Source organism: Diabrotica undecimpunctata, chromosome 5 (assembly GCF_040954645.1).
Source record: "Diabrotica undecimpunctata isolate CICGRU chromosome 5, icDiaUnde3, whole genome shotgun sequence".
Taxonomy (NCBI): domain Eukaryota; kingdom Metazoa; phylum Arthropoda; class Insecta; order Coleoptera; family Chrysomelidae; genus Diabrotica; species Diabrotica undecimpunctata.
In genome coordinates, this window is record NC_092807.1 from 72,970,449 (window position 1) to 72,994,622 (window position 24,174).

The 24,174-nt window shown below is 32.4% G+C and overlaps 1 protein-coding gene across 1 annotated transcript; it reads left to right on the forward strand.

Annotated features, from left to right (window-relative positions):
- Nucleotides 1-244: 244 nt before the first annotated feature.
- Nucleotides 245-1,432, forward strand: LOC140442266 (uncharacterized). Its single transcript, XM_072533342.1, has one exon. The coding sequence runs from the start codon at nucleotides 245-247 to the stop codon at nucleotides 1,430-1,432; it is 1,188 nt and encodes a 395-aa protein (XP_072389443.1).
- Nucleotides 1,433-24,174: the final 22,742 nt, after the last annotated feature.

The window sequence follows — 24,174 nt, forward strand, 5'->3', positions numbered from 1 at the left end:
AACTGTTCGAGTTTTAGATCAACAAGGAAATTTAGTTAATTTTAATAAAGAGACAATAACTGTTCGGCTACATCTTAAAAAAATTGAGTAAAATGGTTTTGCAGTTTCATCAAAGTAATTATCCCAAACATTCCTATAAAAGACGTCATCTCATTAAAACAATTAGTAGAAGGATAACATCTAAGCTGTTAACATCTCAAAATCGTAAATTTTTGAAATCACTTGGTTATCAAGTTTTAATATAATGGAAATGTTACATGTGTTGGGTCAACTTTTAAGCGATACAACTATTGAAGATTATCAGTATCACACTTATCAACCATATACATCAAATTTAAACTATAATGATGACATTAGAATTCCTATCCAAGATCTAGACGCCTATACTTTACCATGTAACAGTTATATTTACATTGAAGGTCAAATGTTAACCGATAAAAATCAAGTTCCAACAAAATTTCAATTTATTAATAACGGTATATCATATTTATTTAGAGAATTAAGGTATGAGTTAAACGGTGTTATAATTGACTCTGTACGAAATATTGGTTTAATTTCGACTTTGAAAAATTATTTGTCTCTTAATGAAAATCAAAGTAAACTCTTACAAAATGCTGGATGGTTTCCAAAAGGTGATAAACTGGTAATTGATAACCATGGGAATTTTAACGTATGCATACCGTTAAAAATTTGGTCCGGATTTTTCGAAGATTTTCAAAAAATTATAATAAACATGAGACAAGAATTAGTCTTAATACGAGATAAAGATGATATTGATGCTATTATTGCTACAGATGAAACAGAAAAACCAAAAATTGCAATTAATAAACTATATTGGAATGTACCTCATATTTTACCCAATATTAACGAACAATTGCGATTAAACAAAATAGTTCGTAGTAACATAGAACTACCTATTAAATTTAGAAGTTGGGAATTGGTTGAGTATCCCACTTTAAATAATTCAACACGTCATACTTGGCCAGTAAAAACAACTACAAAGCTAGAAAGTCCTCGACACATTGTAGTAGCTTTCCATGATGGTCGAAAAGGAAAAATGCTGAAAGATATGAGTAAATTTGATCACTGCAATCTAACAAATATCCGTATGTTTCTTAATTCGGAGCTATATCCTTATCAAGATCTCAACTTAGATTTTGACATCAACCGTTTTGCAACGTTGTATGAGATGTTTGCCAATTTCCAAGAATCTTATTATCATATTCAAACTAATCAACCAATATTCAGTCCAGAAGAATTTAAAAAGTATGCTCCTATAGTGCATACTGATTGTTCAAGACAAAAAGAAATAATTCAAAGTGGCTCTGTTGTTTTGAGAATAGAATTTGAAACTAGTAAATCTGTAGCGGAAACATTGTTTCCGCTTATTCCTTATTATTGCATGAAAAAGAATTCTCTTACAATCCTTTAACTAAAATTGTGAGACAGCAATAAAAGGTCTGTATCATAGTCAAAATGTTAGTTGTTAAAATGAATCTGGTAATAGACGTTCAAGGGTTTAAAATAGAAAATAATAAATTTGTAGTGAAAGAACTTGCTGCTTTTAATGAAACACAAATTTGTCATTATGTATTCAAGTCTCCGTTTCCTATTAGAATGTTGTCTTCCGATTTACACAGACAGGCAACTTGGTTAACAAGAAATCATCACTGCATTGATTGGAATTTTGGTTTTACACGCCTTTATCATTTTGCAAATATTTTAAAGGATATTACACAAAACGCTGATGCAGTTTACGTCAAAGGGTTGCAAAAGAAAAATTATTTAAAAAAATACATTGCTGTTCCTTTATACGAATTGGATGAACAACCATCATTAGAAGTTAAGGAACCTGCTTGTTTTTATCATAATAGTAAAAAATGTATTTGTGCTTTATCTAATGTATTTTGGTTGTATAATACTTTTTTAATGCAAAAATAAAAATATATATAACATTATTTTTGTTTTATTTCTTAGTTATAAATATTGTAAAACAAACAACCAATTAGCATTAAAATCATTTATTAATACAAAAATTACATAGTATACGGTTTAATTTTTCTGCGAAATTTACTTAAGTGTAGTTTACTAAATGATTTAAACATTACTTGCTTGTCTTCGAATTGTTTTATTTTTTCTTTTAGTTCTTTAATTTTTTTCATAAATTCCTCCAATTCTTGTTTAAACGCTTTGTTGTGTTGAAATGAAAACTACAAAATAAAATATATTATTTATTTATTGTATTTACATGTATTTACAGTATCTACCCCTTCATCTTCAAAACAATGTTTAGGTAGAACATCTTTGTGTTGATGTAAAAAATCAGTCAGCCCTAGATTTTTAATTTTTTTTAAAAAGCAACACATGCATATTTTATCAGATAAATAATCTTTGCAGATTCTCGCTCCCGTATGATATGTTGCTGATTTTTTATTACACTCTTCTAGCGTATATCTTCTCATTCTTATGGTAGCTCTTTCGGCTTCGTATTCAAAATCGTATGCCTTTTCATTCAAAACCCATTGCAAATTTCGGACAGCTTCAGCTACGTTGAGAGTTTTGGTACCATCTAAACATGCATCCATGACTAAATTCTAAAAATTGATAATGTTAGCAACAATATTGATTGAAAAATATTTATTACCTTTCTAATCTCACGACGAACAAAATTTTACTAAATTTCTGAAAATTATTTACTGTTTAACTTATATTACGACGAACTAAATGTTACTAAGGATCGCTTTTAAAATCCTCAATTTATGTAGTTTACATTTTAAACACTGCGCATGCCTTAGTTGCTGAGTAGAGGTGACCTTGATTTACATAAATAACAAGTAAGTTTGATGTTTAAGAACATTAACAGGTTAATAGCAATGGAGTGTTGTCACAAAGCAAAATTAATGGCTCAACATCCGCAAAAACCTTTGTACAAGTTTACTGAAGCAGAATTAGAAAACTTTACCCTACCATACTTTAGAAAATGTGTGGAACCGTTGGAATTACTTCGATCTTGGTATAAATTACCCACAAAAGCAGTTCAAGATTTTGAAGTTCAGACTCGTCTGCCATGTTTTGTACATTTTAATCGTCCCGAGTGGAGAACAGAAATTGAAGGTACAGCACCGGCGCAATCCAGTTGTCATTTATGTAAGTCTGCACTTGAAAATTTAAGAGATATGTATAACAGTGTAATAAATATTTAATAAATAATTATTTTTTTTAATAATAGTTTTTATTATACTAATATCCTATCCTAACCTTGACTGTCACTGTGACCTTGAACTTGATCATTACACGACCTTTAATCTCATTTACGTGACCTTAAACTTGACCTTTGGGTGATCTTGAACTTGACCCCCACGTGACCTTAAACTTGACCTTTTGCGTGACCTTTACCTTTACGTGACCTTGGATTTGACCTTTGAGTAACCTTAACCTCCACGTGACTTTGAACGTAACCTTCGCGTGACCTTGAACTTGACCTTTTGCGTTACCTTTACCTTTACGTGACCTTGGATTTGACCTTTGAGTAACCTTTACCTCCACGTGACTTTGAACGTAACCTTCGCGTGACCTTGAACTTGACCTTTTGCGTGACCTTTACCTTTACGTGACCTTGGATTTGACCTTTGAGTAACCTTTACCTCCACGTGACTTTGAACGTAACCTTCTCGTGACCTTGAACTTGACTTTTTGCGTGGCCTTTACCTTTACGTGACCTTGGATTTGACCTTTGAGTAACCTTTACTTCCACGTGACTTTGAACGTAACCTTCGCGTGACCTTGAACTTGATTGACCTTGTTTAAAACCGGTTTCCCCCACCACATTTTGCACCAGGAATGGTATAGAGTATCTACTTTGTTTATATTGACAGTCACTAATATCCAGTAATTTTGAAATTAAAAATTTAATTTGGATAAGTATGATCGTATACGAAAGTAAAAAGGATGATCAATTTGATGTGTTTGTAAAAATTTATTTGTAAATCGATCAGCAAAAACTTTATGCAGTACTGGATTATTTCGGTTTGATGTCACTGCTGCTGCATATGTTAGGCTTAGATATGGTATTCTGAAAGAAAGAGGAAGTTCTCCCCTTTCCCAATAGTGACTGTGAATTGGGCTTGTGTAGTAAGCAACTAATGAAATACGTAGATATCTATTTTGGATAATATCCAGTGGCTTTAAATGTGTTTTTTGGAGGAGTTACAGACAATGGCTCCATAGTCAAGTTTTGATCAAATTATGGATTTGTAAATAAGTATTAAACTTGCATAATCGGCACCCCAGTTTTTAAAGAAAATTGATCGTAGTAAATTTATACCAGATAGGATTTTTTCAGCTGTTGACCATGTATCTTCCAAGTTAATTTTTATCAAACGTCATACCCAAGAATCGGATTTCGTCTACATAATCTAGTTTTTGTTCTTCTTCTTCTTCTTAACATGCCATACACCAAAGTGCGTAGGCGACTATCTCATTACTAGAATTCTGTTCTTGGCGGCGTGACACAGCTCGCCTGTATTGTGTATTCCTGTCCATTCTTTAATATTCCTTAACCAGGATAATTGTTTGCGGCCGGCTCCTCTCCTACCTTCGATCTTCCCTTGTAGGATTAACTGTGGTATTTCATATTTTGCTCCTCTCAATATGTGCCCAAGGTAACCAATCTTGCGTTTTTTAATTAATTCAAAGAGTTCTCTTTCCACGCCGGCTCTCTTAAGGACGTCATCGTTTCGAACTCTATCCACCCAAGGTATGCGCATCATTCTTCTCAATGACCACATTTCAAATGCTTCAAGTTTGTTGATAGATGTTTTTTTCAAAGTCCACGTTTCCATGCCATAAAGCAAGATGGACCATATGTAGCACTTGACCATTCTGTAGCGTATTTCGAAATTTAGGTTTTGATTACATAGAAGCGGTCTGAATTTCACAAAAGCTTGTCTTGCCATTTGTATTCGGGTTTTTATCTCTTGTTTTGGATCCGATTGGTCATTGATTGTGGTGCCAAGGTATTTAAAAGTTTTCACGCGTTTTATGCGATCGTCACCTATGCATATTATCGGGTTTTCTGGAGGGTTTCTGCTAATGACCATATATTTCGTTTTCAAAATGTTGATTTTGAGGCCATATTTTTCACCTATGCTATTCACCCTATCAAGTAATAACTGCTGATCTTCCAAATTATCAGTTATAATCACTGTGTCGTCCGCATATCGTAGGTTGCTAATTGGTATGCCGTTCACCTTAATGCCTAATTCCGTGTCTTCTAATGCTTCCGCAAATATATTTTCAACATATAAATTAAAAAGCATCGGAGAGAGTATGCAGCCTTGGCGGACACCTTTGCGGATTTCAAATTCATCCGTATATTGGTCTTGATCAATCCTCACCTTTGCCATTTGGTTCCAGTATAGATTCTGAATAATTCTGATCTCCTTCTGGTCCATGTTGGCCCTATGTAGTAGTTCCATCATGATACCATGTTTAATATTGTCAAATGCCTTCTCGTAGTCGATGAAGGTGAGGTAGACATTTTTTCGTTGATCTAAACAGTTTTGTATTAAGGTGTTCAAACATAAAATTGCCTCTCTTGTTCCTAGTCCTCCCTTAAAACCAAATTGTGTTGACCTGCAAGTTCTTCTAGTATCTTGTACATTCTTGAGTGTAATATCCTAAGGAAGAGTTTCAGCAAGTGACTCATTAAACTGATTAAGCGGTGTTCATTGCATTTTGTGGCATTAGCTGTTTTTGGGATCATCACAAAGGATGACTTTTGAGAAAGGAGTTTTTGTTCGTGTAGATATAATTCTTGTGTTTGGATTAGATTTTTCTTTGAGAAACATATTGCTTTCGTTTTTCAAGTATTAAACTAAGGTCCACTTGTAGCTGACCATTTCTCAATGTGTGTTAACCCTTTTTGAATGTGATTGTGAGTCGTTGCTATGTTTTTTTCTTCTACAGAAAATAACTAGGTCGTCAGAGTATATTCTAATTTTGACGGGGTTTTCAATTTGTGTTAATATCGAATTTATTGCTATTAAGAATAAAGTTGTGCTTAAGTTTGATCCTTGTGGCATACCATTTTGTTGAATTTTTGTTTGAGAATATGTTCCGTCAACTCGGACATAAAATTGTCTGTTTTCAAAAAAATTTAAAATGTATTTTAATATTACCCCTTATTAGCCAGTTGCTAAGTGTTTTAATGATTAATTATTTCCAAAATGTATTATATGCCTTGCTTATATTAAAAAATATTCCAACACAGTGCTGTTTTATTGCGAATGCTTCGTGTATTTCTGATTCTAAGTCAACAAGGTTGTCTCAAGTTGAGCGATGTTTTCGGAAACCACATTGTTCTGGAATAATTAATTTGTTTGATTCTAAATACCACATAACCCTATTGTTTATCTTTTCTAATATTTTACCTTTGCTACACGGAGCAACATAAGCAATAATCATTATGGAAGATATAAATAGAAGATTTGGGAACGATATAGGCACGAAGTAACTCTGTGAAAGTACACAAACTAAAAACGGAGATGCGCATAAAATAAATACACAATTAATAACATATTTCAATAACCAAGATTAATAAAAGTATAATTTTATCAAGCAGACACAAATCAGTGATATACTAACTACATTTTGACAAACAAAAATTTTCACTACAAACAAGTATTAAACTGGCAAAATTAGCTGTAAAAAATATTAATTTTACTATAACGAAATATAAACAAACCATGAAAATTTGATGATTTGAAGGGGAAAAAATGTCAAATTAGGCTAGAGCAATAAATGAAACAAAAGAGTCAAGTGGGAATAATGTCGAATTAATTTGAAAAATTATAATACCAACATAAAAACAAAAATAAAAGAGGCTCTTTGAGAAAGAAAAATAAACACACTTTATTAAAAGAGGTAAAAGTAAAATGTTAAGAAAAAAAATGCTTATATAAAATAAAGACCTAAAAATCCGCCGGAGGGTTTGAAACAGATGTGAAAGAGGGCAAAAACCAAATCAAAGAATAAATTGAGATTAAGTACATCCCTAGAGAAGAATGAATAACGTATCTCAGATAAATAAACGGAACAAAAGAAACTGAGTATAAACTTGTAACTCCATAAATATCTTTAAATTAATTAACGCAAATCGTACGAACTGAAATAAGACAATCCATCGCACAGTTAAAAAATAAAACCCCCATGAAAAAAATACAGTAGAGTATAACTCCTTTTGTACTCTAGCATTATGGTAAGAAGTTAAAAATCTAAATACCTACATAATTATATTACCGAAAAGTTAATAAAAACTTCTGTTTGTTAGCGGCAAGAGCAAGCGCATATCAGAATGTATTATGAAAAATTTTGTTAATATTACAGTATGCAATATAATATAATGGCAAGAATACTTTTATATCTTTGCTTATGGCATATTTTTGAAGGGAAGCTTGTATACTGGCATTGTATTACTTTTTTCTCTCTACAGTAAAATGCAAGGTGAGCGTCACGGAACTAGCGCCACAAGATGGCGTCGTGAAGGGTAGCTTGATAGAATAGCGGCTCTTGGCATCGATTCACTACTCTTGATCAATTCGTTTTTAGTCATTATATATTTACTCTAAAAATAACTAACAAAATATAGACAATAAATGAGAAGTAAAAATTAAAAAAATTATATGTCACTAAAAGACTTGATTCGTAACGATTATCAAAATTTAATAAAAGTCATAAATGTCATCCGATTAATAACAACATTAAATCGTTTGTTAATAAAAAATGTGAACAAGAACTGGACAATACATACTTTGATTTTAGAGGTGGATTGGGAACAAAAGAGGAACTGTGCGCATTGGTGGTACTATTACAAAAATGCAGAGATTAGAATGAAAACGTATTCAAATCTAATATAGATTTTTAAAAACATTTGACATAGTTCAACCTGGTAAGCTCATACATGTATTAAAACACATACGCCTAAATACCAAGGATATTAATTTAATAAAAAATCTACTAAAATCAAACAGCGGTCATGCGGGTGGAAGATAGTGAGACAAATCAAGTAGAAATTCAAAAAGGAGTCAGACAGAGATGTGTGTTGTCACCACAATTATTTAATGTGTACTCCCAACTACTATTTTAGGAGGCACTATGGGAAAGAACTGAAGATGTAATGAATGGAGTGAGCATCATTCATAACATAAAATTTGCAGACGATACCCCAATTACGACAAAAAATATAGACGATTTACAAATTCTTATAGAAATCATTAACAGATAAAGCAAAAAGATAGGACTAGCAACGAATATAGATAAAACCAAATACATGGTGATCTGGAAAACCCCTGTTGACAATATACATCTGACATAGGAGATTAAACCGTTCGAGAGGACCGGCCATATAAATACTTCGGAATAATTATAAACTAAAAGAGGAGATAAAGGTCAACATTAAAATACCTCGAAATGGATTTATAAAATAAAAGTCAATGTTTACAAATAAGAAATTGAGTATGGTTATTAGATTGAGATCGTCGAATGTTATGTATGGTCGCAACTGCTATATGGGGTAGAAGCTTGGACCCTGAAAGCCCAATCTGTAAAAAAATTAAAGGCATTTGAAATGTGGCTATATAGGTGTATTCTTAAAATTCCTTGGACTGTAAAAGTCTCAAACGAAGAAGCGTTAAGACGAATTGTCTATCTGGACATCGTATCTGGGCCACATAGTTCGAAACGATAAATACTCTCATGCAAGGAAGAGTAGAGGGAAGAAAAGTCTTGGGAAGAAAGACAAAATCTGGCAGAGAAATATCAGAGATTGGACTAAACTCAGTGTTGAAGAAATATTATATCTAAAAAATCTAAAAGAATATCTAAAGTCAAATTTAACAAGCTTCCATGCCTTGTAGTGAAATTTTGTTTCTTATTACGATATCGGATCCTGTAAAATTTTAAATACATTAAATTAAATCTCTCGTAAATTATAAAGCTTATTCTTAGATTAAAATAACAATCTTCTTATTATTATGATATGTAGTATTGTGATAATGTGTAGGTTTCAGTATTCTTTTAAAAGAAATTTATAGGTTGGTATATAAATTTCACGGTCATGTGCCATACGATTTCATCTTTCATACAAAGATTAAAAACCTTAAAAAGTTTCATTTTACATACAATTAGCACGTTGGCTCTGAAAATGACCTATAAATATGCATTGTTGAAAATTGTATAGATTTGTCAATTTAAAATGTTCGTTGTCGTCTTCTGATTATTTATCTCAATTCGTTCCTAATTAAGCACATGTTGTCCACAAGGTACCTCTCTCATTTTTTAAACACTCCTTTTTTTACCTTTTGCCATAGTTTTCCTCATTTTCTTTATTCATATCATTATGCACTCATAACAAATATTGGGTAGTTGATTATTTCATTAAACTTTCTCCTTATATGTCCGTATCATACAAGTTGTCTAGTTATTATAGCGTATATAATGTCGTATGTTAATTCCATTTTATTTAACAACAAAATACTAAAAACTTTGTTTTCAAAACTTTCACCAAATTAATTGTATCTTATCACTACAGCTGTTTCGGCAGAGTGCCTTTTTCAAGTCTCAAGTTTCTCGAATCCATCAATCATCTATTGTATTTCTTATCAAGATTTTTAAGCAGCTGTGCTCCAGTAGTCCATTTTTGTTGCTTTTTGTCACTGTTTCTCTTTTTTCTTTATCGTCATCATTACGTAGCGCTACAACACTGGGTGGGTCTTCGCCACTACAACTTATTTCCAAGTTGATCGATTTTCCACGAATCTGCAATCAAATGAAATGTTAATTTTTTAAGATATGATTGGATGTTTTCTCTCCATTGTATACTGAGACACCCAAGTAGCATTCTTCTGTGCTAAGTTTCTTCCATACCAGTTTTACAAGTTTGACATCTTGGCGTCTATGCATGTGCCCGATCTACCTTAAGCGATTTATTTTGCTGAACAATATCATTATAAGAGCTTTCTTTATTCAGTATATGTTCTTAATCTATACGGATTTGTAGCAATATAATAATGAGGTTAAAAAATTTTAGAAGAATTATGCTATGTATTTCTTTAGTGATATTATTAAATTGCTCTCTTCTCTTGATTCGCTTGTATTTGGTTTTCATTTTGTTAATTTTAAGTGAAACATTTTTCGTGCTCTCTTCACTTTGTTAAAGATGTCGTTTGCGGACGGGAGAAAGTTTCTTATGAGATCAATATTATTAGCATATGCTAGGAGTGCTTTGTACCTTGGTCCAGTAATGAATTGCATCGTAAATAGGCGTTATTTCTATTTAAATAAGCTAGTTTATAACACAGTTTCTTGGCGCCTATTTTAATCTGTTTTTTTCTGTTTCGCTGATCATTATTACAAAGATTTTGCTGGATATCGACATAGGGAACTCGGTGGTATGTACATAGCGTTTCCATAACCAACGTTCGAAAATTTGTCTAACTGTAAAGTGATGACGATTTTACTAGGAAATATAGTGCTATTTAATAATAATAAAGTTCAAGCAACAATTCCTATATGCATTAACTTGGTACTGATATCTCTGCTCACCGATACCAGGTAGCAGCCAGGAAAATATTAAAACTGCTACACTCGTGCTTTCTATTATCTCTTGCTTCTGCCCCTTATAAGTGAATATAATATTCAAGGAAGGTTTTGGCAATTTAATAGGATTTTGTATGTTAGAATATTATTTCTTTGAGAAAGTGAAAAATATCTATTTGCTATACGGGTTGAATCCATAGATTAAATATTAGAATGCTATAGAATAATACTACAAGCAGCAAAAAACGGTGTCTAATAGTCAGTAATCAGAAAACCAAATAAATGTTCTTTAACATACAAAAGAATGGATGTAGAGTAGGGCATAACGTAACAATAAACCCATATAATTTTGAAAAATTGCAGCATTTTAGGTATCGTAGATAACGTTGTCACATAAGAAATAAAATGGAATATTCAGGTAACTAACTGATGTATATATAACCCTCACAGGACTTTTAAATCCAGAAGTCTAATACGAATCCCTAAAATCAGGATATATAAAATAGTGATTAATAGTTATTTAACCAACAAGTGTATTAATAAGGGCGATTAACAATTGAGATATTTTAACGCGTGAGCGAAGCGAGCGCGTTAATGTTCGAGATTTTTATTCGCCATTTTAATTCACAAGTTCGCTACAAAACTTTTCCGTCGACCGTACTTTTAAGAAATAAAGATATCTTAAAATTAAAAGGGGAAATGGAACAAACCATGAAGTGAAGATATCCAGGAGTGGCTAGTATACCTGTTGAATACAAAGCACGTAGTGTTCGTGTGTATTAAGGTATAAAAAATACTTATTAAAAGCTTAAAATTTTTTATTTTAAAGAAGATCTTTTCGGAATTAAATTATTCCATCATCAGTTTAATAAAAAGTTGTTAAAAAACATTGTATGGCCACATAAAAACATTGGAAGGACATCCATATTAAAATATAATCTTTATGGTATTTATCAAGGTAAATGCAATAGACTGTTAACTTGTTGATTATTAAAAACTGAAAATGGGGGCATCTTACATGACCCCCTGTAGCTGGTGAGGTTTTATCGACTTACGATATCGATATCTTTAAAGATATCTTAGTTTAAATATTTATTTACTTAACGATAAACAACAATTTTTTCAGCTTTCATTGACTTTATTCAAATTTTCCTTAGTGGTAGTTTTATTATAGTAAACATTAATATTCGAAATGGTGCAATTACTTAAGTTAAAGGAAGATATTGATAAATGATTATCTGCTGTATAGCATTTTGACAAATTTATATTTAAGTCTTCTTGGACCTCTGTAAATTCTGTGATAGAAGAAGTTTAATTCTGGTGGAGTTTAATGAAACTTTGTCAATATCCATCCCTTGATTTTTTAAATACACAGAATTTTAAACAATAAAGTAAATAATGACATACAATGACAGATAGTACTAACAGCGGCTACTTCATTTTAAATTAATTTTTTAGTGGGAATATAAATAGGTATATGTTTGGTTGCCTACACCACAGGTCACTACCAATCACAGAGCCAATCACAATTAATTTATGCAAGCAATGTATGTTGTGTTGCCTATAATGAAATCGTTCATTACTAGAAAATCATTCATTAAAAGGAGTCATTAATCAATGATTTTGAGGGTGTTAAAATTGATCATAAATGAACGGCCGACGGAAAACCAATGCTATTGACGGGATATGTGACGAGAACGCTGAAAAAACAATGTAAGTAAAACTCATGTATTAATTAGATTAGTATTACTAGAAAAGCCATCAGAAGTATTGCCAAGAAATGTAGAGCATATAGTGAAATCTAAATATTGCAGAATAAGATATTTAGATAGTATCGAGCGAGAACATTATTGGTGAGGAAATAGGGACCCATCGCTGAGAAAGTGAGAAACTAATTGCCAAAAGCAAAGGGTACTTTGTAATAAAGTACCCGTACTCTAAAGTATAAGCATGTCTTTTCCTACTCTTTAAGTAAGTGAGGGATTCGACCGTTACTTAATGGAAATTTATTTTATCTAACAATAAAACAGGTATGCGTTTACATGTTATAGTATGTAACTGAATAAGTTGAAGAGGGGACAACTGTTTGTCTCAAGTTGGTCATTCAGAATTATGGCTGTATTTTTTAATTTGCTAATTTCCATAAATTCTAATTTCCATAGAATCTAAAAGATACCTTAAGGCTTTTATTTTAAATATACTTTTTTAGTAATGAAAATACGTAAACAAAACCTTTAATATACATGTAACCTATGATCTCTGGGATAAACCCATCTCCTGAACAATGGCGCCGATATATTTATTTGAAATTTTGTACACTTATTTTACCCGTTTATGTCCTTATTATCCATATATGAGTTGTCACCGATATGATAAACTTACTTACTTTTTACAAAGAGACTCTATATTAAGTACGGTGATTACTATACATATCTGATTCGAAAATCGTCGAAAAGTAACAATTTAAATTTTTAATGAAAAGTTAAAGATTAGCCATTTCTTATGGGGTTCAAAAGAGAAGTCTTTACGAAAATTTAAGTACATACTAATAAGACCACCGCAATCGGACGTACCCTGGGTAATGAATAATTAATTAATCGGCTAATCACCCGTTCAATATGATTTTTGTCAAATCGGTCCTTTTTAGGACCAACTATTCTAATTATGTCTATGTTCTAGTTATGTTAGAGATAAAAACAATTTACTTTACTTAACCTTATCCGACATATGCGCTTACCACAAATGTGACGTATTTCTAGTGCAGGAAACACATAGAGGGCCAAACCTAGGGTATTTGGTATTAAGCCGATCGTTGAAAATCACATAATAAATATAAAAGTGCTATCTCTGCCGGCAAATAAGTAAATAAAAACTTAAATGAGAGAGGACAAAATCAGTCAGATGAGGGAACCTTTCAACTATGTTGAGGTTGGATCCACTATCTACGTATATAATAAACAATATTACGGTTCCTGACTGAGGATCTGAGCACACAGCTTATTATAAAATTTGTACCAAAAACACAACAATAACTGATATCCAAAGTCTGCAGACAAGAGCAGCAAAGACAAAGTTGTTACCTTGCTTAAACCTGGCAAAAACTCCAACGACCACAAAAGCTATCGGTCAATATATTTATTTTGTCAGCTATATTTTACCGATAATAGAACATTTACACAACCCATACCAGTAAATACTAGGACTTTTATTACGTAGACGATACATCTCTTATTGCACAAACAAAAACTTTTGTTGCTAAAGTGAAAAAAAATCTAAATAATATCTTAAACACAATAAAAAAAATAGGTACAAGGTTGAATGCTCGAATAAATGAACTTTGATAAAATAAAGGCAGATATCGAGCACAGTTTTATTAATTAAATCTTGCCCAAGTACTTTCGCTCCCTAGAGCATCTTCAGGGGCATCTGAAATAAGCCAGGAAACGTTTTTTTAAATAAAGAAATTGATTAACCTCGAAGTTACTGGATAATAAAAGTTTTTTGTGATTAACGTTTTAGACTTACTTCGTCAATTTTGGGCTATCCAACAATAATTGCAGAATGTCATAAACATAAAATTAAACATAAAATTGAACATAACACTACACTAGACATGGACAAACAGTTTAAAATTATTTAAAAAATTCATTGATAAAATCATAAAAGATACATTGGAGAGAGAATGGCTCCCAGTATTAACGGAAATGTTAGGGTGACATGTCACATATGACAGCTTGGATGGGCAGTCACAATCATGTAAATGTTATCTGAATATTTTAAAATTCTATGTAACTAAGCATTGACCAAAGGTCCAACTGACACTACTATAGGAAACTAATACTAGATTAATCTATTTAAAATATTCTATATGTCATATTTCATCAGTTAACCTCCTTTAGTAGTGTCAGTTGGACCTTTGGTCAATACGTAGTTACATAGAATTTTGAAATGCCTAGATCAGATCTACATGATTGTGACTGCCCATCCAAGCTGCCATATGTTAAATTTCACCTTAACGTTTCCGTTAATATCGGGAGCCATTCTCTCTCCTGTTGCCGACCAGAATAGCTCCGACTTTTTTAAATAATTTAAACTGTTTGTCCTTGTCTAGTGTAGTGTTATGTTCAAATTTATGTTTAATTTTATGTTTATGACGGTCTGCAATTATTGTTGGATAGCCCAAAATTGACGAAATAAGTCTAAAACGTTAATCACAAAAAACTTTTATTACCCATTAACTTCGAGTTTTTATCGAGGTTAATCAATTACGTCATTTAAAAAAACGTTTCTTGGCTTATTTTAGATGCCCCTGAAGATGCTCTAGGGAGCGAAATACTTGAGCAAGATTTAATTAATAAAACTGTGCTCGCTATCTGCCTTTATTTTATCAAAGTACCATAAAAATAGACTACGAATCAATTTTAAGCCAAACCCTGGAGAGAGTCAGGTGTGCTCCTTCAATGTCCCTAACAGAGACGCTTTCACAAATCTGAACATCCAATAGTGTCATGAAATTCTTAAACTCTGGACTTGCTACAAATACCTTCAGGATAATTTGCATCACACCTTGTCATTCACAGAACTTTGTTTAAAACTATCTTAACTATCTTAACTATCTTTAAACTTTGTTAAAAATATCCAAAGATCAGTAGCTAGAGAACGAAAGAAACCTAGATTCGCAACATCCGCAAAAGAATAAGCTGCTCCTCGCCATCTGAACCCTCGAGAGGAATTTCCTTATGGTAGTTATCTTCCTAAAATCTTCCAGGGCGGCTCTTTCCTGCAAACACCGGTTAACTTGTGTGAATGTGGGGTGGTACAAGATTCATCACACCTTCTTAGATGACTTTGCCCTTCAAATCGCTCTTTTCTGAAGTGACAAGGTTTAATTATTTGAACTGAACATATAAAGTACAGTCAGTAAGCTATTGCTTATAAAAATCATTGCAAATTTGATACTAACTCCACTTATATTGATTACATATTACCCCTAAACAGAAGATAAAACATTCAGAAGTATGTAATATTGGTGAAGTGGTATATTCTTGTTAGATAAATTAAGCATTCTTCCCTTTTTTGCGCATTACTACAAATTTTTACACAAAAATATCTATTATAGCACTTAAATATTTATTTTAAGATAAACTATTTAGAATTATATATAGTACAAAGATAAAACCAGAAATTAAATAATAAAGAAGCTGTATACAAGATATCGTAAAACAATGGATGAAATAAAAGAAGTTCTTATTAATCGGATTCTTAAATGAAACGTATAAAGACATACTGACGTTAACAAAATACATTAGGAAATTTCCGCATATGAAAAAATACATCCAATTTGGTAATGAAATCCTTTTGTATCCATAAAGCTATTTTTAGGAAAGTACGTACCTACCAAAAACAGGTATTTGGTAGTATACATATCTATTACATACTGTAATGCGTATGAATGATAACAAAAATAATGAGTCCGTATGAACCGTTTAGAACATACGCTGGAAATATACGGCTTAATCGCATAGTTGCCAAACTATCAGAGCTTAATTAGACCGATATACTTATGGTTCCAATATACAGTGAAAAAGATCTGAACGACCCCTATAATATATACTCGTGAACTAAGCGATATACATTAGTGATACAGGGCTACTTATGGGCTCCACAAAATTTGTAAAAATTATTAAACTATACATGTTAACAAATCGACAGAACCAATATTATGAAATGGTCGAGTGAGCTCCGTATATCGGTGTCCACTTGACCACGGAGCTCTCTTGAACCTGAATTTTTACATGGGCGGAGTTCACTTTATGCCGTTCACTTTATATATATATATATATATATATATATATATATATATATATATATATATATATATATATATATATATATATATACATCCTACTATCATTTTCGCATCGATACATTATGCTTTTACCATCAATTTAGCATCGTCTTGCAAAGTAGCATCTGTATATCGACGCTACTTTACAAGACCTTAATAACTTTTTTCCTGTACCTGTTACAAGAATTTTAACCATCTCATTGATTAGAGTTTTGATACCGTGTTGGTATTTTAAAATATCTGCTTTCTCTCTTTATCCCTTACTGAGTTATATAAGTTTATTCCAGAAAATGTTTGAGTCTAAAATGATGGTACAGTGAAAATATTATATATATTTAGTTCAGGGTTTTACCGTTTACTCGCTGCCATTATATACATGAAAATGTATATCCCACTTTCATTATCAATCATTTTAGCATCAGAAATTTGGCATCGCTGTTGAATATAATATTACCCACAACGAAATAGTAAATTTAAGAATATATATATATTTTTTTCACCCACAAATCATTCTGGCATCATGTTTAGTTAAAAGTAACGGGTTATTATATATTGCAACTACCTATTGTATCTTCGCTCCAATTGGTCCAGTCGCGACGTACAGCCCCTCAAATGATAGGATTTAACCAATAAAATACAATAAGACAGAAAAATCAAATATAGCAGCATGTCAAAAAGGCTTTAATTATATATCTTCGTTTCTATAAGTCCAATCGTGACGTACAGTATCTCAAATGACAGGATTTAACCAACTGAAAACAATGAAATAAAAAAATTAAATACAGCAACATGTCAAAAGGGCCGTAGTGACGTATCTTTGGTTCTATTAGTCCAATCGTGACGTATAGTACCTCTAATGATAGGATTTAACATAAAGAATACAATGGGATAGAAATATCAAATGCAGAGCAATGTCAAAAGGGCCTTAGTTGTGTATCTTTAGTTCTATTAGTCCAATCATGACGTGCAGTACCTCAAATGAAAGGATTTAACAAATAAAATACAATGAGGTATAGGAATTAAATGGAGTAGTATGTCAAAATGGCCGTAGTTATGTATCTTCGGTCCTACTAGTCCAATCGTGACGTACGATACCTCAAATGATACCACTTAACCAATAGAATACAATGACATAGAAATCAAATACAGCATCACGTCAAAAGGGCCTAAGTTACGTATCTTCGTTTTTAGTGGCCCAATCATAACGTACAGTACCGCAAATGACAGGATTTAACCAATCGAATACAATAAGATAGAAATGTAAAATACATCAGCTTGTCAAAAGGGCCTGAGTTATGTATCTGCGGTCTTATTAGTAAAATCGTGACGTTTCGTACCTCAAATAATAGAATTTAACTAATAGAATACTATGAGATATAAAACTTAAATAGAGTAGCCTGGCAAAAGGCTTTTGACAAAATCTGACATAACAAAATGCTAGAAATATTGGAAACAGCGGGATTGATCGATAAAGATCTACGAATAATTACAAATCTATACTGGCATCAAGTGGCAATAATAAAGGTTGAACAAGAACTGTCGGATGAAATAAATATAAAAAGAATAGTGAGACAATGCTGTATATTGTCGCCTTTACTTTTTAACTTATATTCGGAGGAAATATTTAAGGAAGCCTTAATGGAGACAACCGAAGACAAACATAATTATATACAGGATGACGGAATAAAAGTTGGAGATGCCACACTGGACAGAGTAGAGAAACTCGTGTATCTCGGCAGTAATATCAATGAGAGCTGGGATCCAACCGCAGAAATTAAAAGCCGACTAGACAAGCCCGAGCTGCCTTTGTAAAAATGAGAAACGTACTTTGCAGTCACGATCTTAGTATTGACCTTAGAGTTCGAGTGACATTTGCTACATCTTTCCTCTCCTGCTGTATGGAGTGGAAGCGTGGACTCTAACTGAGGCTATACAGTTATATTATATTATAGGGCTGTGGGTATACAGACGACTACTGAAAATAAGCTGGGTCGACAGAGTTAGAAATGAGGAGGTCCTTAGACGGCTGAACCAAACTACACAACTGGTTAATATAATAAAGAAACGCAAGCTGGAATACTTAGGTCATATTATGAGACACCCTGAAAAATATAATCTTTTACATCTGATCATTCAGGGAAAGATCCAAGGTAATCGTGGTCCTGGTAGAAGAAGAACACCATGGCTGAAAAATCTAAGGCAATGGTATGAAAAATCAACTACATCGTTATTTAGAGCTGCTGTCAATAAAGTCACGATGGCAAATATGGTAGCCAACATGATATCCAACGATCGATAACGGTCATGGAACTAGAAGACGAAGAAGTCTGGCAAAAGGGCTTTAGTTATGTATCTTCGATCCTATTTGTCCAATTGTGACGTACAGTACCTCAAATGGTACCATTTAACCAATAGAGTACTACGACGTAGAAATCAAATACATCAATACGTCAAAACGACCTTAGGTATATATCTTTGCTCCTATATATGTTATGTCAAAAGAGCCTTAGTTGCGTATCTCCGGTCCTATAGGTCTAATCATGACATGAAGCCTAAAATGATAGGATTTAACCGAGATAATACGATGGTAGAGAGAAATTAAACATGGCGGCATCTAATAACACCTTAAACTGGCAGCAATAAAACGAATTACCGCACAGAGATGTGTGGCATATTACGTGACAGGATTTAGCGAATACCATACAATTACGTCATACATCTCTTTGCATACGTCCACTTTTAGTTAACTACTTAGTATCTATTCAGTACTTTGCTTTACGGTGTTGAGGCATGGACTCTTAAACAGAAGAATGTTAAAAATCTTGAAAGCTTTGAGATGTGGTGCTACCGCCGTATACTAAAAATAAGTTGGGTGGATATAATTACAAATGAAGAGGTATTAGAAGTTATTCACCGGTCACCGCCTTTTCTGTAAATAGAGTGAATATTGTTTTCCATTTAATATTTTTTCTCAGTTGAATAATTCCTGCTGGTATTTGGTCTAAGCTTACTTCTTTTCCCCATTCAAGCTGTTTCATAGCTAATTCTACTTCCTCTTTATAGTGCCCTGTTCACCTGTTTTGGTAATTTCGGACTATTTCATCTCTTATAACATAAAACAGTTGTTTCAGATATCTTTATCGCGTTTCCTTTTTTTATGGATGAATATTCTGCCGTTTTCATCTTCTACTATTTCATATGGAGCTACACGATTAACAATTCCAAATCAAGAAAACATAAATAACACTTCGAATTATATTATACAACTAATAGTCCAAAAATGAAGAGCAAGAGGTAGATGGCCAAGAAGCCGAAATCTTAATGACGAACACAAATATAATCGACTAATAAGACAATTAAGATCAGCGCTACATGATGAAGGCAATACCACATTTGAACACTACATTAGTACATTGTCTAAAGAAGATCATTAAGTATGAATAGCAACAAAAACACTTAAAGAGACCTGAACAACACAACTCACCATTTAAGAAAGATGACGTTAGTTGAGGAAGATCAGACTTTTAACTGTACGCCCATGAATGACTTACCATTTTTTAAGTAACACTTAATATTGCACTTGTTTATTGTATTTTTTTCATCTTTCAAGATAATTCTTATAGGGATATATGTATTTATAACATACGGTCTTATGGTCTTATTACGGCTTTAAGATTATTCGACCCAAATGTATCTTGTACCGCACTGCTAATTGAGAATTATGTTTGTAATGCGATAAGAGGTCCGGATATACGAGACACCAGTGACTCATGCCGCACTGATAAAAATCCGACAGGAATCTGTATTTCTATAAAAAAAGAATATGTAGATTAATTTGTTTTGTGTATTAATTTAGTTTAGTTTGAACAAGACTTGCAGTAAAAGATTTTTCTAAATATAGAATGTAAACCATATTCCCAATGCTTTGTGAAAGAGAACCAGTTTATAATATACCGGACGACGAAGGACTTCAACATCTAATTAATAGGATTACCACAATGTGTGATGAATATGGCCTTAAGCTAAACACCGCAAAGACAAAGGTGATGGTCGTCAGTAAAACGCCAACACAACCGGAAGTGGTAACAGCTTATGGTGAACAACTGGAGAGAACTAACAGTATCACTTACCTTGGTTGTAATCTAAATGAGAACTGGGATATGAGCAAAGAAATTAGAATACGAATAGAGAAGGCCAGAGCTGCATTCTTTAAGATGAAGAATCTGTTATGTGGAAACAATATTACTTTAAGTCTGAAAATTTGATTAGTGAGATGTTATGTGTTCCCTACTCTTTTGTATGGTGTCGAAGGTTGGACTTTGACGGATACACTTCTCAAGAAACTGGAAGCCTTTGAAATCTGGGTGTATCGGAGAACCCTACGAATAAGTTGGGTGGATAGAGTTCGTAACGAAGTTGTTTTGCATCGGATGGGAAAAGTTACGGAAGTCGTTAAAACAGTTAAAAATCGCAAACTTAAATATTTTGGCCATGTTATGCGCTACCCAGAGAGATATAATATACTCCATTTAATAATACAAGGCAAGGTAGACGGAAGAAGAGGGCCAGGTCGAAGAAGAACGTCATGGCTTAGAAACCTGAGAGATTGGCTTAACAGATCCTCTGCATCTCTTTTCCGAGCTGCCGTCAACAAAATTACTATAGCCAATTTGATAGCCAACGCTCGATAATCGAGCTCGGCACATGTAGAAGAAAAAAAGGACGACCTTATTTTAGAATATTGGTCAATGAATTGAAATCATTGTTCAAGAAACGAATTATTCATGTGCAGATGTTTTACTATAAAAACATGTAGAACCAAAATCTCGATTAAAAAAGTTGCAACCAGTTACTCAGGATGGAACTTAACCCCATTATTGATTTTACAAGTGATAAAATGGGTCGACAAAAAACCAGTTTTATTCCTTACATCATTTAAACATAATAGTTGTATCTTGCTTTAATCAAATGAAAAGAAAAATTATACACAAGTACTAAAACCACAAACTATTCTCGATTATAACTTGGTGAAAAAGAGTGTTGATTTTAGTGATCAAGTGGCTTCTTACCAAAGCCCAATACGCAAAATTCTGAAGTGGTACCGAAAAGTGGCAGTGAAATTAATATTTAATACCTGATTTAATACCACAGTAGTCAATGCTTAGTTGCTAAATAACAGAAAACGTAAAAAAGTGACAACCTATCCTTGAGTTCAGACTGGAGTTCGCGAAGGCATTTGCAAATAAAGAAATGTTGTAACCTTCACGACAAGTTACATCCAAAAATACCATCTCAGGCAAAGCGATGTAGATAATACAAAGAGAAGAAAGTGTACAAGATGTTACAAATTTTTAAGAAGAAGCATGATTAGTAGAAAGGCCGATAGAAAAGTTAAAAAAGTTAAAACATACTCTGAAGAATGTGATGGCAAAACTGCAATATGTCTAGTGTGCTTTATTGAATCACATTAAAAAACAATTTTACTTATACAGGAACTATTATTGAGTAAAAACGTATTGTGCCTCAAGTGGCCTTATAATATTGGATAAGTTGATAGTTTCTAGTAGAACGTTTTTATTGTTAATTACCTCCGTAAAAGTGAGTTATAGTATTTATAAAAAAATGGATGTAAATAATATACCTTCGACATCTAAAAAAGCTAGATTTGAACATAAACGTAGATTGACCACTGCTGAATTACAATCATTGTTAGAAGCATCTCGCGAAGACAATGTAGATTAAACGAATGGTGGAAGTGACCCTGATTGACTCTGATGAAATATTTGCACAAAGTCGTTCAGAAAAATCGAGGATTGCGTTTTGGAAAGAGACAACACAAACAGAATTTAAGACTTTTCTCGGGCTTATGTTCCATATGGGTACAATTGAGATGAACCGTCTGAATGACTACTGAAAAAGTATGGGTAACTTCTATAATAGTGTTGACTTGACTAGACAATTGATCATAGCCCATATTAAGAAATAACCGAATAGACAATCCTCACTTGTCAAAGAAACTAAAAAAACGTGAAGTGGTCTAAAAACTAAAAAGTCCCCTATTCAAACTGGTTTTTAATAAAAAATTTAATAATATGTTAAAGTTTTTTTAATATACCCTAAAACTGAAAGCGCAAAGAATCGATTGCAAGTTACAAAATACTTGTAGTCATACTGTTTGGACAAGTACAGTTGTTTAAATAATCGGTTTCTGTGATAAACAAATTGAATAAATTGTAAAATATTTTTTGATCTGCTTGATATTTAGCACACTTTAATAACTCATCAATTGCCATAATTTCAAGTAGCTATATTACCTGTCGTTAGGCAAAAAACAAAGTTATTAACATTTATAAATTACTACAAACATAATATCTTACAGTTTACGGTTTTTTCGTTTTTTCTTATCTCAATTATTTATGTATTTAAATTTGGTATTTGTCTACATAAAAAACTTTTTATGGTCTACAACATTTATTTGAATTGTTTTTCTTTAGAATGTATACAAAACGTTTTATAAGCAAACAATTATTTTCTTTTTGCCTTTTAAGATTGTTTAAAAAAACAAAGCAAAATCAACTTTAGTCAACTCAGTCTTTACGAATTTTTCGTCGGCTACCCCTCATACTATTTAGAATTTATATTTCTGTATAAGATTTTTTTAAACTATTTAGCGAGGTTTCGTGAACTACTTTCTTATGGCAAAGTCAAATATTATTTTTCTATGTGATTAAGCCACAATTATTGGTCGATATTGAGATGAAAATTACATTTTTAATTAACTAATATTTAACGATATGTTTTCCAATATGTGTTCCACCTTGTTTATTGTACAAATTATGTAAAAATGTGTATACACATTTTGTACAAAAAACGTTTTTTGAGAACGATTTCCTGAATGGAAATCAAAATGTCAAACATTAAATAATTAAAAATGTAATTCTCATCACAATCACAACCAATATTTTTGACTTAATCCCATAAAAACCTAATATTTATCTTAAACTATTCACTGATAGCTTCGATAAAACAGGTTGGAAATTAAAATATGTAAAATATTCCCCGACACAACTCTCTGGGAAAAAATATCTAAATAAATAGATATAACAACTGAACATTGATATAAAAAAACCTGTTAGTTGACCCCAGCCGGCTGAAATCAGCCGGCTGGCAGGTAGATTCAATGTCTTTATTTGAACTTGACCGACCGACCAAACCGATCGATATTTTTATGTTTTCAAATATAATTTTAAGTATTAATACTGGCAACATCTATTGGCTTTAAAATGATACCAAATACAATAATTTTACCTTCCGAGGTTACAATGATGGTTTGATGTAAAAAATTTAATATATAAAAAAATCGGATTATTAAAAAACCGACAACGGTGCCAAGCCTACAAAGGTGCTCTAAACGAACATACACGACTTATAAATAGGAAATGATAGCATTTCTTGGTGATGCTAAACTACTGCAACGTGAAAAGAGCTATAAATGATAGCGGGATGTATATATATATATAGATCTAGCGGTTAATGGGGGCTCCGTACTAAAACGGTATTATACTAACTCCAGGCGAATATACATCGTGTATATTATTATCTGGGTAGCGCTTTATGTGGACTCCGACCAACACGTCGGATTAAGTGGACTCCGTAATAGGTTAAAACACTTTTGGGATCCGTATACATTTCTTTGCGTGCACAACTAAACTCCTCCGATGTTGCCAATA